The sequence below is a fragment of the Monodelphis domestica genome, chromosome 4 (genome assembly GCF_027887165.1).
Source record: "Monodelphis domestica isolate mMonDom1 chromosome 4, mMonDom1.pri, whole genome shotgun sequence".
Taxonomy (NCBI): domain Eukaryota; kingdom Metazoa; phylum Chordata; class Mammalia; order Didelphimorphia; family Didelphidae; genus Monodelphis; species Monodelphis domestica.
In genome coordinates, this window is record NC_077230.1 from 304,265,217 (window position 1) to 304,281,707 (window position 16,491).

At 36.2% G+C, this 16,491-nt stretch overlaps 1 protein-coding gene across 5 annotated transcripts in view; it reads left to right on the plus strand.

Moving 5' to 3' along the window:
- RXFP2 (relaxin family peptide receptor 2) overlaps positions 1-16,491 on the plus strand; it is an 85,235-nt gene that overhangs the window by 18,831 nt on the left and 49,913 nt on the right. For all 5 annotated transcript variants that reach the window (XM_056825135.1, XM_056825136.1, XM_007495284.3 and 2 more), the window contains exons 4-5: positions 1,584-1,689; positions 2,565-2,636. In XM_056825135.1, coding sequence (XP_056681113.1) covers positions 1,584-1,689; positions 2,565-2,636 — 178 coding nt within the window. The remainder of the gene's footprint in view (positions 1-1,583; positions 1,690-2,564; positions 2,637-16,491) is intronic.

Consider the following 16,491-nt stretch of genomic DNA (forward strand, 5'->3'; position numbering starts at 1 on the left):
AGATCTAGTCAAATAGGGTCTAGCTAGAGCAATGAGTACAGAGATTCAATGAGGGATCTTAATGAGTACTTTTGAACTATGAATTGTACTAGCTAAAATTAATATGTGTAAAATCTTTCCAAATTACATCTGAAGGCTCCCCGCTCCCTTCCCTACAGATTTCAGACAAGAACATTTTCGATGTACAGCTCTGTTTCATCTGAGCAATGAAGTCTGTCTGCTCGCTTTCTACCTGTTTCAAATGCAAAGCTCCCACATGGTATTTCTCAAAAGCCCTATTTATCAGGTTCTGGTTAACCAGAATCTTCTGGTACTCATATAACAGAAGTAGTTGACCCAGAAAGCAAGAGTCACAAAAGGAGAGAGCAACCACAGGTCTTCCTTCAAAAGGAGCCAAGATTGTCACCTGTGTGCACATTGAGCAAAAGTGGCACAGTGGATAGCACCTTAGACCCAGAGTCAAGAAGACCTGAGGTCAATTCCAACCTCAGACAATAGCTTTATGACCCTAGGCAAGTCATTTAACCTCTGTTTGCCTCAGTGTCCTTGACTGTAAAATGAAAATGATATTAGCGCCCAAATCTCAGGGTAGTTATGAAGATCAAAAGAGATTAATAATTATAAAGCATTTAAGACAGGATCTGGCACATAATAAGGGTTATATCAATGTGAACTATTATTATTAAAAAGCAGGAAAAATACTTTGTCAAGATACCCCATTAAATGGAAACATTCTAATGACTATAACAACTGAGAAGGACCTGGCACATGGTAGACATTTTATAAATAAATGCTTGTTGACATAATTAAATGATTATCTTCTATTTACACATTTCTCTGTGTAATATTGATTAGTAGTAAGAAATCTCTCTGTAGAGTCCAGAGTATGAGGTTCCAGTCCTAGATCTCCCACTAGCTCTCAGTGTAATCCTTAACATTTGAATTCACTTCTTTTTGGTCTTTTTCCTCATTTGCAAAATAAAGGAGTTGGATTAGGTGTCTAAGTTTCTTTTAAAGCTCCAGTGTGATATGGTTCTAAAGTACCTCTTGAATTCCTCTAAATCACCCTTGAAAAGCCAAATCTGAACTCTTGTGTAACCTTACAATCTTTTAGGATGCCTCTGAATAAATGCCCACAATCAACAAAACCTCTTTAAGCACCTATTATGTGTCCAGAACTGGCAATTTTCATTGGTGTTATCATTCATTCATTTCAGTTGTGTCTGATTCTTTGAGAGACCATTTGGGGTTTTCTTGACAATGATACTAAGATGGTTTGCCATTTCTTTCTTTAGCACATTTTACAGATGAAGAATGAATCAAACTAGGTTAAGTGATTTGCCCAGGGTCATACAGCTAGTAAGTGTCTAAGGCCAGCTTTGAACTCAGGAAGAGTCTTCCTGACTCTAGGTCCAGCATCCATTGAATGAAATAATCTGTATTAGCAAGAAACATATATACTAATGGGAGTGGGTATCTAGTATTCAGAGAAAAAAGAACAGAGGCAGGTGGTACAAATAATATTATGGTTAATCTTTTTTATCCTAGTTAAGTGACTTTTTCTTTTTTTCTTCCTTCCCTAGATTTACAGCAATATCCACAATGTTGTGCCTGCAAAGAGACTGAACTAGAATGTATTAATGTAAATTTAAAATCTGTGCCACTAGTTTCCAGCAATGTAACCTTATTGTAAGTAGAACCTGACACTGGATAAATATAGTTATCTCTAAATTAACATGGGACCAAAGAGAACCCCCAGTGTCTTTGTATGTTAGCATATCATAGAAATCTCCAGGCTGCCAACTGAGAAACTCAGACACACTCTTTGGAATGATGTCCGTTAAATTGCTAGATTCCCCTCTAGGCTATGGTTAGATGGTCAATTTTCTTTTCTAATCATGGTCTGATCCAAATGATTGTGCATGGATGTCAGAGCTGACCCTGGGCAGCAATGGGCAATGGGAAAGGGGGCAAAAGGAGAGTGGAGCCTTATTTCTCCTTTAGAAAATACCATTCTTCTTGATGCTTATTGTCATGCAAGATTCCAAAGAGGAGGTGTGGTCATGTGGATTGCTGACCAAAAAGGTCTGTGCAAGGTTTAGAGGCTGACTGCTCTTTAGACAAATTACCCTTGAAAAGGGAGTGGGGTGGGGAACTAGGTGGGGCAGAAGATAGAGCACTAGACCTGGAGTTGGGAAGACCTGAGTCCAAATGTAGCCTCAGCCATACACTAGCTCTGTGAGCCTGAGCAAGTTATCAAATCCTGTTTGCCTCAGTTTCCTCATCTGTAAAATGAACTGGAGAAAGAAATGGCAGACCATTCCAAGATCATTGCCAAGAAAATCTTAACTGTGATAACAAAGAGTCAGACAAAATGGAAAAACAATTCAATACTTTGTATATTTCACCAGCAAAATAATGGTTATTCCTTAAGGACAGGGACAGTTTTGTTTTTGTCTTTTTATCTCAATGACCTAACATGGTATCTAGAATATAGCAGCTACTCAATAAATGTGTGTTGAATTGAATTAAACTCAATTGATTTATTTACTGTATCATTTTAGGTCTCTTAAGAAAAATAAAATACATATTCTTCCAGATGAAGTTTTTACCCAATACACAGAAGTGAAAAAGATGTAAGTATATATGTATAATGAATTAATAGGAAAATCCTTACTGTATTTCACTTATCAAAATAGTTATTCTAAAACTAAAATGTAACTGAAATGGTTTCATTGAACATTTATTTCTTTTTTCATGATTTTTTAAATTTTTCCCATCTGTAATTTTGAAAACATCTATTAAGTTTTATTTTCTTGCCATTTCATAATTTAACATATTTGAACTGACTTGTTTAAGTGTTATATCTAGTTAATTTGCACACGAGTTAAAAAAGATTCATCCTCTGAGAATTCCTATTGCCAAATAATCTAGACTATTTAATAAATCTATTTAGATAACAAAATTTAGTAGTTAAAATTTTTAACTTGAAATAAAAAAGAAAGATTCCAGTTGATATGGGTTTACTTCCATTTTATAGACAACAGTACTTAGAGCTATTAATGTTGTCAAATCTACATTTTCATACCATAGATTTGGAGCTGAAAAGAACCCTGGAGCCATATACTCCAACTCCCTCCTTTTACAGTCTTAAAGAAATGCAAAGTAATTTCTGGTGGTAGAGAATGTTAATAATGAAGTACAACAGGAAAGACCTGACATAGAAGGTACCATCTGAGCTCTGGTTTGAAGAAAACTAAGGATTCTTTAAGGCAGGGTCTTCAAGGGAAGAGGTGGAGGTGCATTCTACACATGGGGAGCCTCTTCTGCCAAGGTACAGAGAGGGGAGGAGATGCAATACCATATATGAGGACTAGCTAATAAGCTAAGTCAGTAAGACTAGACTGTGTTAAAGGAAGTAATATGAGAGGACCTTGAATATGGTACTGAAGGGTTTTTATTTTTTCCTCAGCAATAGGGAGTCATTGAGGATTATAGGGGACTGGAGTAGTTAAACCTATATTTTAGTAGTGTTAACTTGGTATCTATGTAGATGACAGCTTGGAAAGGAAAACCAATTAGGAAGCTATTACAATGGTCCAAGTGGCAGATGATGAGACTGAAATCCACATCAAACTAAGCTATAAATAAATGAAATTTAAAATAATACAAATAAAAAATGGAATCTTGGAAATGGCTTCAGAAGTCATCTTTTTCAATCCTTTCATTTTTATAGATGAGGAAAACAAGGTCTAAAGACAAAAATGATCACACAGCTAGTAACTGAGACTTGGAATTAGAACCTAAGTCTTCCAACTATCAGAGACGGGTTCTTTCCACTAGAATTGTATCGTTTTAGAATGTGAAGGAAACTTAGAAACCATCTAGTCCATCCCATTCAGTAATATCTTCTACATTATTTCTCGTATTTAAGTTCCTAGAAATATGGGAAGGTAAAGGATTTGATGGAGCTAGGTAGCACAATGGATTAAGTGCTAGGTCTGGAGTCAGGAAGACTCACTGTTCAGATTTGTTCTCAGGTAACTTCCTAGTTTTATAACCCTGGGTAAGTCACTTAACCTTGTTTGCCTTAGTTCCTTCTTCTGTAAAATGAGGTGGAGAAGGAAATGGCAAACCACTCCAGTGTCTTTGCCAAGAAAACCCTAAATGAAGTCACAAAGAATCAAACACAATCAAACGCAACTTTTCAGTTTTGAGGGGTTTTTTTTTTCAGTTGTGAAAACAACTGAACAAAAGGATTTAAATCAGAGACAATTCAATTCAACAATTCTTTCTTTTTAAACCTTTACCTTCCAGATTAGAATCAATACAGTGTATTGGTTCCAAGGCAGAAGAATGGTGAGGGCTAGGCAATGGAAGTTAAATGACTTGCCCAGGGTCATACAACTAGGGAGTGTCTGAGGCCATATTTGAACCTAAGAACTCCCATATTTAGTCCTGGCTCTTGATCTATTGAGCCACCCAGCTGCCCCCTCAATAATTATTTCTTAAGCAACTTCTTCAGACAAAAACACTATGTTAGGCACAAGGGGTGAGGTACAAAACTTTGAAGCCTCTGTCCTCAATTAGCCTAAAATTAATGAGCCGTATGTGACAAAAACATAACAAGATGGTTATGACAAGGGCACAGGGCAAGATAAAATGATCTAGGAAGATCTAAGAAGGAGAAATCACTTTGAGAAAATTTCATTGAATTGGATAAAGGAGCTAGAATTATGTATCAGCTAGAACTTGAAGAGAGACATCAGCAACCAGAGTTGAGTAAGCCACATATAAGGTCAACTCATGTACTTGAATAGATGTGGGAGAGTACAGATGAGCTGACATTAGAATTCTCCATCTGAGTGCTTTTCTGGTCCATTAGAGGAACATAGCTTGACATTAGAGCACTTGCTCCTCTGTGGAGTATCTGGCAAGCCCCTGAAAATGGAGATTATAACCAAATCTGTCTCTCTCTTGATCCCAAGAATAATGCAGGGTATTGATCTGAATTGTGTGAGTTGGTTCATCAAGTTTCCATGTAAATGTTCAATTTATCACTTCATTTTTCCTGAGACTTTCTTTCTTTATATTGGTCAAACTCACAGCCTGGAGTTGTGTTTTAGGGCTAGAAAAGTTGTTAAAGAATAAGAACATCCCTGAAAGTCAAAAAACCTGAAAAACTGGTCTTCTGAATCTTATTTCAGAATCCTAGAATTTGAGAGCTGGAAGGGCATTTGGTGGCCATTTAATTCAACCATACCTCCCAAAAGAATATTTGCAACAATATACTCAACAAGTGGTCATGCAACCTTTCACCTAAAGACTTCTATTGAAGGAAAAACACACTATGCCCCAAGGCAGACCATTCCATTTGGGACAGCTATCATAATAAGGATGTTTTTGATTTTCTTACATCAAGCCCAAATTTGCCTCTTGTAACTATCATCTGTGTGTGCTAGTCTGGGGCCTAGTTCTTTTGGGGCCAAATAGAAAAAAATCAAATCCCTTTTTCTTTGATAGCCTTTCAAATCTTTGTGCCCTTGCCTCTTTTCTTCTCCAGACAAAATGCTTTATTCCTTTTAGTTTGTCTTGATCTAGAAGCATTTTCCCCATTATGTTGGGCCACCCTTCCACTGAATTTATGCTGTTAACTGTACATCAGGTTTGGGGATTAGATATTCCTATCAAAGTATAAGAAACAGGAAGTTGAGAACAGAAGTCAGGAACTAGATTGGACCATTTCTCCCAAGCCAGCTATTAATTCAGTTTGTTTCATTATTTTATTTGAAGTGAATTTCTGAAATGCCACTTGGCTATTAAGAGAAGATTTCCCAGACACATTCTATATTCCAAAATTGGATTTTCTAGGCCCCAAATTACATAATTTATTTGGAACAATTAAACAATGGCTTTTGTGGATGGCTCTTTCAACATGGCTATAACCGAATAGAGAGCAATGGAGATTTTAATGCTTTTATATCATTATGAGATATGAGATTAAGTAATTGCCAGTAACAGCAGCAACAAACATTTATCCAGCACTTATTTTATACCAATCACTGTGCTAGTTGGGCACCAGTGCTGAAACTAAGTCAAGGAAACTGGGACTTTGTCTCTCACAGAATCAGATTTAGGTGATACTAATAGCACTTGCCGCACTTCTGTAGTACAGAAACAACAGAGCTTAACACCTATTTAATCAAGAATAATTAGTTAAAATAAAATCCAGATCACTAGATAAGAGGAGCTGTCCCCAAACTCCCCTGACACAAACACACACACACATGTACATTGCAGGGACCCCCCAAATAGTGGTTTTATGCCAGCACCTAAAGGTCTTTGTGCTCCCACCATGTATCGGTGTCCTATGCCTCACTCTAGCTGGGGATGTGTTTTGTGTCACTTGCCCTACGCATAAAAATTCCTAATAACAACTCTAAAAGGCACAGATGAATGTGGAATAAAACAGTGCCATCCTGAGCTCTAATGATGGTATCAGGACCTAAACAAAAAAAAATAATCATTTGAAACAAGGTAGCAGATGCTTCAGTGCTAAATGATAATAGGTATCATAAACATTAAAAGGACTGAGAGATTCAGTTTGATTCAACAACCAACCAATAATCAATCAACAAGCATTTAATAAGCAGGTACTATGTGCCAGGCACTGTGCCAGGCTCGAGGTATTAAAACACACACACACACACACACACACACACACACACACACACACACACACACACACACACAAAATCTTTAAACCTTCAAGGAACTTGCATTCTCCTGGATATAGGAGGAGGAGAAAGAGAATATTAGCAAGGATAAGACATTTCATAAATGCTGGCTGGATAGACCGAATGTAAGTCTAACTTCATTTTATAAAACAAAAACTCAGACCTAAAATAGTCTATGTGGCTGCCCAAAATCATACAGATTCTTGTTAGTGGCAGAGCCTGGACTAGAAATCAGGCACCATTGGCTTTGAGTTCAATCTTCTCCATTCCAATACAACATCTCCCTAGTTAAAAATAATAATAATAAGTTCAAGCTCTAAATACAGTGCCTGGTACATATTCGGTACTCAAGAAATGTTTATTGATACATTAATAACAATAGCCAGCATTTATTGAGAACTTTTAGGTTTATACACCATTTCACAAATGCCATCTCACTTATTTCTCTCAATATCCCAATTTTCTCCATTTTACAAATGAGGAAACTGAGTCACCTAGAAGTTAGCTGACATTCTTAGAGTTAATATAGATGGTTATGTGTCTGCAGCTGGATCTGAACATAAGCCTTCTTGCCTCTATGTTCAAAGTTCCATCTACTGTCTCATCTAGGATGGTTTAAGGCTGTGGAAAGCCTTGAATACCATGCTAAGGAACCTAGATTTGATTCTCCGGCCAATGGAAAGACACTAACGGTTTTTGAGCCATATACAAAAACATACCTAAGGTTGCTCTGAATTTGTGAGGTAGGTAGTGGTGTGTGGTGTTAAATCACTGAGGATTGCTTTACTATTATTTTCATGTGTGATGCTAGAAAAAATGTGCAATAGAGAAGAGGTCCTTTTGAGCACCTTTTTTTAACCTGAAAAATAATTAAACCAAGGTGAGGTTTTAAATGCCAAATAAATGTAGTTAGAGCCCAACTAGTGAGAGTTCCTGCCAGGCCATTTATTAGGATCATCTTTTAAAATGCTAAGTCTTATTGAACCTTCTAACAAAAAATTGCACTTTCTTCCTGATGACCTTTCAGAGGGAGAAAATTTGTGGGACTGACTCTAACACTTTATCACTGCTGCCATGGAAACCAACCAGCAGCCCTCTGCCTTCATGTAACACAGACCTTTATGTAAATTCAAAACTCCAGCATAATACACTAGGCTCTTGTTATATGTGACCACTAACAAGAAAATGTAGTTGGAGCATTTTGGAGCCAGCTTCTGAATACCAAGTGTTGCCATAAAAAAAAAAGAAAAAAGAAATGAGAAAGAAATATCCAACCTATGAGCATCCATATCATTAAAGCATTTATTTGCTTTAATTTCAGGTACATAAATTCCTGGTGTTTCTGCTTGGAAAAGTCCTGACAGCTGAAACAGCAGGAATTCATGATACAAGGAGTTATTTTTAGTAAATGCTTTCAACAAAGAATGTAGTAAATGGATTTATTGCCTCCTTGTTATTTAAGAGTCCACTAGGAGAAAAGAATAAACATTAGTAGAAAATCTACTATGTGCCAGTCAATGTGCTAAGGGCTTTTAGAACTATTATTTCATTTAAGACCCACAATGACCCTGCAAAGTAGATGATATTATTATCCCCATTTTGCAGTTGAGGAAACTGAGGCACAGCCTTATACATCTAGCAAGTGTCTGAGGCTGGACTTTCTACCTTCAGGTCTATCCCCCTGTCCATTGTACTGTGTGGCTTCCTATTTACCAGTTTTCTGGGTTCTTATTTTCCTACACCCAAACTAAACTCTTCTGGAAAGGAATAAAGGGCTATTAAAGGGTCAAATTAAAAGTGCGAAGACCCAGTCTGAGTCCATTTCCATCCCACTGATGAAATATGTAGTTTCAAGCTACCTCCTCTTCTATAGGATAAGTCAACTCAAATTAAAGCAAACATTTATTTATGAGTGGGAAATAATTATATTATATGCAATGCAGTATTCTAGGACCTGTAGGGAAAATGAAGATAAGTAAGATACAGCCCATACCCTCAGTAAGCTTGCTGACTTGTAGCCAACTGAAATGAAGAATGATGGGAGCAATACAGTTAATTCAGGTTCCAAACTTGCTCCGTGATTGGGGGGTTGGTGGAAGGAAGAAGCAGTGTGGTATAGTGGATAGATACTGGACTTGATTGGAATTAGAAATATATGAGTTTAAATCACTAAATCATTTACTAGCAGTTCTATACTAGTTGTTACATATATACATGTAATATATACAATATATTATATATATGATCATTTATAATTGATCTATCATATTAGATACATATGTACATACATATATAAAATAAAAATACATAACATATATGCATATAATATCAACCAGATAGTTTTCTAATTGGAAAGGACCTTGAAGGTCATCAAACTCAACTTTTTCATGTGTTATATAAGTGTGTATGAACATATGTATATATTATATATGTGTGATATATATACATATATATACATATATGTATGTGTGTGTGGAAAGAGAGAGAGACAGAGAGAGAGAGAGAGAGAGAGAGAGAGAGAGAGAGAGAGAGAGAGAGAGAGAGAGAGAGAGAATGCTAAGGAAAAGGTCGTGTACCAACCTAAATCTTCCATATTAAACATCCAGGACTCCATAATGATTGGCTTATAGTAAGTACTTAACAAATATGTTTACTTCATTCATTCCATACTTCACCTCTCATAAACACAAGCATTGGCTTTCCTCATATACACAATGAGAAATTAGCTATCTGTTCCTCCATCTGTCCATTCAACCATGGATCTATCTACCCATATAGTCATCAAAATCTATCTTTCTGTGTCTACCTAATTTTAAGATTGAGTCTCCCTGTCTCACCCAAGATGGAAGTGCAGGGGCAAAAGCTAGATCCAAACACAGATCAATACAGGAGCTTTGATCTGCTCTGTTTTAGACCTATTCACTCCTCCTTAGGTAACCTAATAGTGCCCCTACATGTCCTTTCCCTCTGATAAGCTCCATATTAAAGAGGAATTTAGTGAAAATACCTGATCAGCATAGCCCACTACAACCCAGAACTCTTGAGTTCAACAGATCTTCTAGCCTCAGCTTCCCTTGCAGCTAGCATTATAGGTGTGCACCACCACACTAGGAGATAATGAGCTTTTATTTGGTGCTTAATGTATGTGGATCACTGAGCAAAGTGCTTTCAGAGATATAAAGATGGGGAAAAAAAAAAACCATGCTCCTAACTCTCATAGAGCTTATAGTATAGGTACAAGATGCAAACACAAGCAAATACAGTCCATAATATCACATAACAAGTATGATGGAAAAGAGCAAAACAAAGCTTTAAGTGAGGGGAAGGAAGGACTTCCTAATTTAAAAAAAAATTAGTTGATAGTGAAGGCAAGTACAGTGGGAGAATATTCTGTCTAGAGTTTGAATGTGTGAAGCATTAAATTAACAATGCAAGGAACTGCCCACCTTCTCAAGATGTCACAAGATGGAAAATGTGAAGATTCATTTGGAAAGCATTTACTGTTTTTTTTTTAATATTTTCCCTTATTTACATGATTCATTTTCTTTCCTTCTGCTCTTCTCTCCCCCCTCCCGGAGTCAATATGCCCTTTCACTGGTTTATACAAATGTTATCATTTATACTTTTTTCCATATTATTCATTTTTGCTATAGTGCAATATTTAAAAACCAAAACCCCAAATCATATACCCATATAAACAAATTAGAAGTCATGTGTTTTTCTTCTGTGTTTCTACTCCCTCTGCTTTTTCTCTTTATGTGGATAGCATTCTTCCTCATAAATCCCTTGGGATTGTCTTGTAGTAACAAAGTTCATTACATTGGATTGTTCCACAATGTTTCACTTTCTGTGTACAGTGTTATCTTGGTTCTGCTCATTTCACTCTGCATCAGTTCCTGGAGGTTCTTCCAGTTCATATACAAATCCTCCAGGTCATTATTCCTTACAGCACAATGGTATTCCATCACCATCAGATACCACAATTTGTTCAGCCATTCCCTAATCTAGGTGCACCCCACGCCCCATTTTCCATTTTTTGCCACCACAAAGAGCACAGCTATAAATATTTTTGTACAAACATTTTTCATTATCATCTCTCTAGGGTACTAACCTAGTAGTGGTATTGCTAGATCAAAGGATATGCATTCTTTTGAAGTCTTTTCAGCATAATTCCAAATTGCCTTCCAGAATGGTTGGGTCAATTCACAGCTCCACCAGCAGTGCATTAGTGTAAGGTTTCAGACAGAATGAATCATGAAAGTATTAAAGATGTATGCAAAAGCTAACTTTAATGACCAAAGTCCACATGGAACAGACTTATGGATATATTTCTAATATTTCACATGATTGATTTCTGAATCCTTACATTGAATTGGGGCTCAAATTTTGTGGAACTCAAATCTTTCCCATTGTCTCCAGTCTGAAAGGCTGACAAATAATTTCAATAGCTTCTTTGTAATGTCAAAGACCTACACTCAGCATCTGAATGAGATGGTGCCAGTGTGCTGAAGGAATAAGGACTTTTAAATGAGCTGGTCTGGGTACTGGCTGTACCATTGTCTTGGGATCCATCTCTTTTATCTTGTTGTTGATTGTCAATATGATGCTAATATTTCTGCCATGATACCTGCTTGGTTGACATCCCTAAACCCCCATTCCTACTTTCCTTAATACAGGCAGTTTAGCTCAGTCACTCTAGAACCTCCCAACCATTTGATAAGCTGATAGGCTGACCTGATGACACCAGGCTATGTCTTGTCTGCATGTTTCTTGTTTCTCTGATTTTTCTATGTCTCATTCTTTCTAGATTAGCTTAACCTTCTTCTTTCTAATGTCCAACTTCCCTCCACAGGTGATTCAAACACACAAGAATTTTATGTATGAGCTGGACTCTACAATTAGTGTCCCAATTTTCCCACGTCCCCTCCAACATTTATTATTTTCCGTTACTGTCATATTGGCCAATCTTCTAGGTGTGAGATGGTACCTCAGCATTGTTTTGACTTGCATTTATCAAATTAGAAGGGATTTAGATCACTTTTTCATGTGATTATTGATAGTTTTTTGATTTCTTCATCTGGAAACTGCCTATTCATGTCCCTTGACCATTTGTCAATTGGGGAATGGCTTGAGTCCTTATACACTTGATGTAGTTCCTTATATTTTGAGAAATTAAACCTTTGTCAGAGGTTTTTGTTATAATTTTTTTCCCAGTTTGTTGCTTCCGTTCTCATTTTGGTTGCATTGGTTTTGTTTGTTAAAAACTTTTTAATCTGAGATAACCAAAGTCATTCATTTTCCATTTTGTAATGTTCTCTATCTCTTACTTGGTCTTATATTATTTTCTTTCCCATAGAACTTGCAGATATGCTATTCTATATTCACCTCATTTATTTATGATTTCCTTCTTTACATTTAAGTCATTTACCTATTCTGAATTTATCTTTGTATATAGGGTGTGAGATGTTGATCTAAACCTAATTTCTCCCATACTGTTTTCCAATTTTCCCAGGAGTTTTTGTCAAATAGTAGGTTCTTGTTCCAAAAGTTGGGATCTTTGGGTTTATTAAACACTATCTTGCTGAGGTCATTTACCTCAAGTCCATTCTATTGATCCACCCTCCTGTCTCTTAGGCCAGTTCCATATTGTTTTGATGATCACTGCTTTGTAGTACAGTTTAAGACCTGGTACTGCTTGACCTCCATCCTTTATTTTTTTTCCATTAGTTTCCTTGATATTCTTGATCTTTTGTTCTTCCAAATGAACTTTGTTATAATTTTTTTCTAATTCTATAAAAAAAGGTTTTTGGTAGCTTGATAGGTATGTGACTGAATGAATGAATTAGTTTAGGTAGGATTATCATTTTTATTATATTATCTCATCCTACCCATGAATAATTAATGTTTTTCCAATTGTTTAGGTCCAGTTTTATTTGTGTGAAAAATGTTTTGTAGTTGTGTTCATATAATGCCCGAGTTTGTCTTGGCAGATCGATTCCCAAATAGTTTATATTGCCTAGAGTGATTTTAAATGGAGTTTCTCTTTCTAACTCTAGCTACTGATTTTTATTGGAAATGAATAGAAATGGAAAGCATTTACTGTTATAAAACATAAATACCACAGGTAACAGTGAATTTGATATTTAAGGAGCACCACAGGGCACCTATGTTGTGTTTTTCCAACTTTTGCTATTGCTGTTATTATAAAAATATCATATAATTAACTTTTCACTTTATAATCTCTTTCACTACTATTCTGTAAACACAGAAGTTGATGCCAACCTTTATGGCCACATTTTATCCACACCTGAGTATTAGGCAAGTTTATTATGGAATCTCTCTGTAGTCTTTTTAGTTACAATAATTATACTGTGAATTCCTTCAGAGTAGTGATAATTCTTTGCCTTTTTTGCATCCCCAGTATTTAGCACAGTACCTGGTATCTAGCAGATGCTTAATAAATGCTTGTTGACCACACTGGGAGAAAAAAGTGGATCAAAGAAGGGAAAAGATATTTGCTTGGAGTGGATAGGATAATATTAACTGGCAACAGAGAGAAGGCAGAACTTCTAAATTTATATTTTGTTTCTGTTTTCTCTGATAAGGATAATGGTTTTTAAACTAGAAATGACAGCACAAAGATCACTAATAGGGAATGAGACCCAAACTAAGCAAGAAGATAACAAGAGGGCACCTAGCTCCATTTGAATTGTGATTTTTTTTAGTTTTAATTTTTTAATTTATAAAAAAATATATATATTTCATGTTTACATGATTCATTTTCTTTCCCTCCCTTTTTCCTCCCCCTCCCAGGGCTGACAAGCAATTCCACTGGGTTGTACAAATGTTTTCACTTGATACCTATTTCCATATTATTCATTTTTGCTATAGAGCAATCTTTTAAAGCCAAAACCCCAAATCATATACCCATATATACAAGTGTTAAATGAGAAGTCATATGTTTTTCTTTTGCGTTTCTACTCTCATAATTATTACCCTTATGTGGATAGCATTCTTTCCCAAAACTCCTTCAGGAGTGTCCTGCATTATTGCCTTGCTACTGGTAGTGAAATCATTACATCGGATATTTCCACAATGTTTCACTTTCTGTGTACAATGTTCTTTGGTTCTACTCACTTCACTTCACATCAGTTCATGGAGGTCCTTCCAGTTCATATAAAAATCAAGCAGTTCTTCATTCATTTCAGCACAATAGTATTCCATCACCATCATATACCATAATTTGTTCAGCCATTTCCCAATTAATGTTTTTATTTTAGTAACAAATTTCCACATGAGTTTTCCAGTTATATGATCCAAATTATCTCTCTCCCACCTCCCATTTTTGATAAACAATTCAATCTGAGTTGCACATATATTATCACACAAAACATGTTTCCATATTATTCATTTTTATAAGTGAATAATCTTATAAAACCAAAGTATATGTATATATATACATATATAAGTATATATGTCCCTAAGACATATACCCAAATAAACAAGTAATAAATCATATGTTTCCATCTGCATTCTTACCTCAACACTTCTTTCTCTGCAAATGGATAGCATTCTTTTACATAAGCCCTTCAGAATTGTTCTGGATGATTGTATTGCTGTTAATAGCAAAGTTAGTAAAGTATATCACACTTGATCATTCCAGAGTAATTAGCTGTTAACAGTTCAGTTGTCAATGCAGTGCAAGGACTCAGTGGAATACCCCAGGAGTCTGTTTTTGGCTTTGTGCTTCTTAACAAGATTATTGATGACTTGAATAAAGCCATAGATGGCATACTTATCAGATGAGTAGATTTTTTAAAAAGCTGAAAGGAATGGATAACCCAATGTATGTCAGTCAGTTCCCAAAAGGATTTTCAGTAAGATGAATATAATAAGATGAATCAAAAGAGATGAATGTAAATTCTTGTACTTGGATACAAAAATTATTTTCTTATGTATAATATGTGAAGTATGGTTAGATAACTGTTGTTCTGGAAAAGTTCAAGGGTGGAGTTGGCAAACCTTTTTGAGATTGCATGCCCAAACTACAACTTCAAGCTGCCTGTGAGCCTCCCCACACTCCAGTATCCCAAACACAGGAAGGAGGAAATGCTCACATTTGGCTGCTGGGCAGAGAGGTGGAGCATATGAAAAATGTCCTTGGGGGCTGTGGAGAGGGGGAGCAGAGCAGCCCCCTCCCTGCTGCTGGGGCATGCTGCCTTGCCAACATGGCTCTAGGGTTTTTAGTAAATATTTAGCTCAATATGAGTCAGCAATGTGATGTAGCAGTCAAAAAAAAAATAATGCATTCTTGGGCTTCATTAAGAGGGTTAGAGCTTTTCAGTATAGAAAAGAGGCAATCTTAGAATTACTCTGCCCTGATCACACATTATTAGATTACTGTGTTCATTTAAGGCAATGACTGAACAAGAAATAAATTAATAAGCTAGAGAATATCCAAAGGAGAACAACCAGAATTAGTCATATGAACATTGGTGGAAGGTATTGGGGATGTTAAACCTGGAGAAGAATATTGAGGAGGGATCTGATAGCTATCTTCAAGTATTTTAAAGACTGCCATTTTGGGGAGAGATTAGAATTGTTCTGTTTGGTCACAGTGGGCAAAGCTAGGAGAAATGAGTAGAAATTGCAAAGAGGCCAATTTAGACTTAATACCAGGAAAATGTTAAAACAATTAAAACTGTGCAAAAGAGGAATGGGCTGCCTTGAAGATGATGGATTCCCCTTCAAAGGAAATATTCAAATATAGCCTGAATACCTGCTTGTTGAATATGTTTTAGCAAGTATTTCATTCTCATATAGATTGTACTAAATGGTCCCTTATGACCCTCAAATTCTGTAGTTCTGATATATGAAATATCTCGTTGTAATGCTGACTAGGCTTGAGGGTAGAGAAGAAGAGGAGAAAAAAACAAGATTTCCTCAGTACTATTAGAAAAACTATACTTTACAATGTTATGAAAACAGTGATTAATCCACAATATATGTGATCAGTCCATAGTATAATCAAGTCCTAAATTCAACAATCTTCTGTCCAAGAGATTTTACTTGATGAATGATTCTCAATTTGGTATTGTGGTACTTTAGAAATGAATTATCATCTAATATTTGAGTGGGGGAGGCAACTGAAATCAAAGATGATCTGGCAGTCTAGCAAAAAGAAATCCATGATCTTGGTCCCTTGTTACAATAAGGGGTCACGGTCACATCTGCCTTTAATAGACTCTGCCTAGAACAGTTTTGATTTGCCTAGAGTTCTGATAACAAGCAGAGCAGCTGCTCATTGGAAAATTCTCTGGGTTTTGATATTCCCAGAATGCTCACCACTTGGATGAAGGGATAACATCCAGTATAAAGTACAGAATAGCAATAGAGACGAGCCCTAGGAAGCAACCCCAAGGCTATTCTAAGTAATCAGAGGGTTGTTTTTTTAGTCAATTTAGAACAGTATTCCTTGGTTACAAGAATCACATTTTTTCCCTCTCTTCCCTAGCCCACCCTTCCCAAAGTCAACGCACAATTCCAATAGGTGTTATATGTGCCCTTGATCAGAACCTATTTCCATGTTGTTGATGTTTGAACTAGGATGTTCATTTAGAGTCTATGTCCCCAACCATATTCCTTCGATCCATGTAGTCAAACATTTGTTTTTCTTCTGTGTTTCTACTCCCACAATTTTTCCTGTGAATGTGGATAGTGTTCTTTCTCGTAGATCCTTTCGGATTGTTCAGGT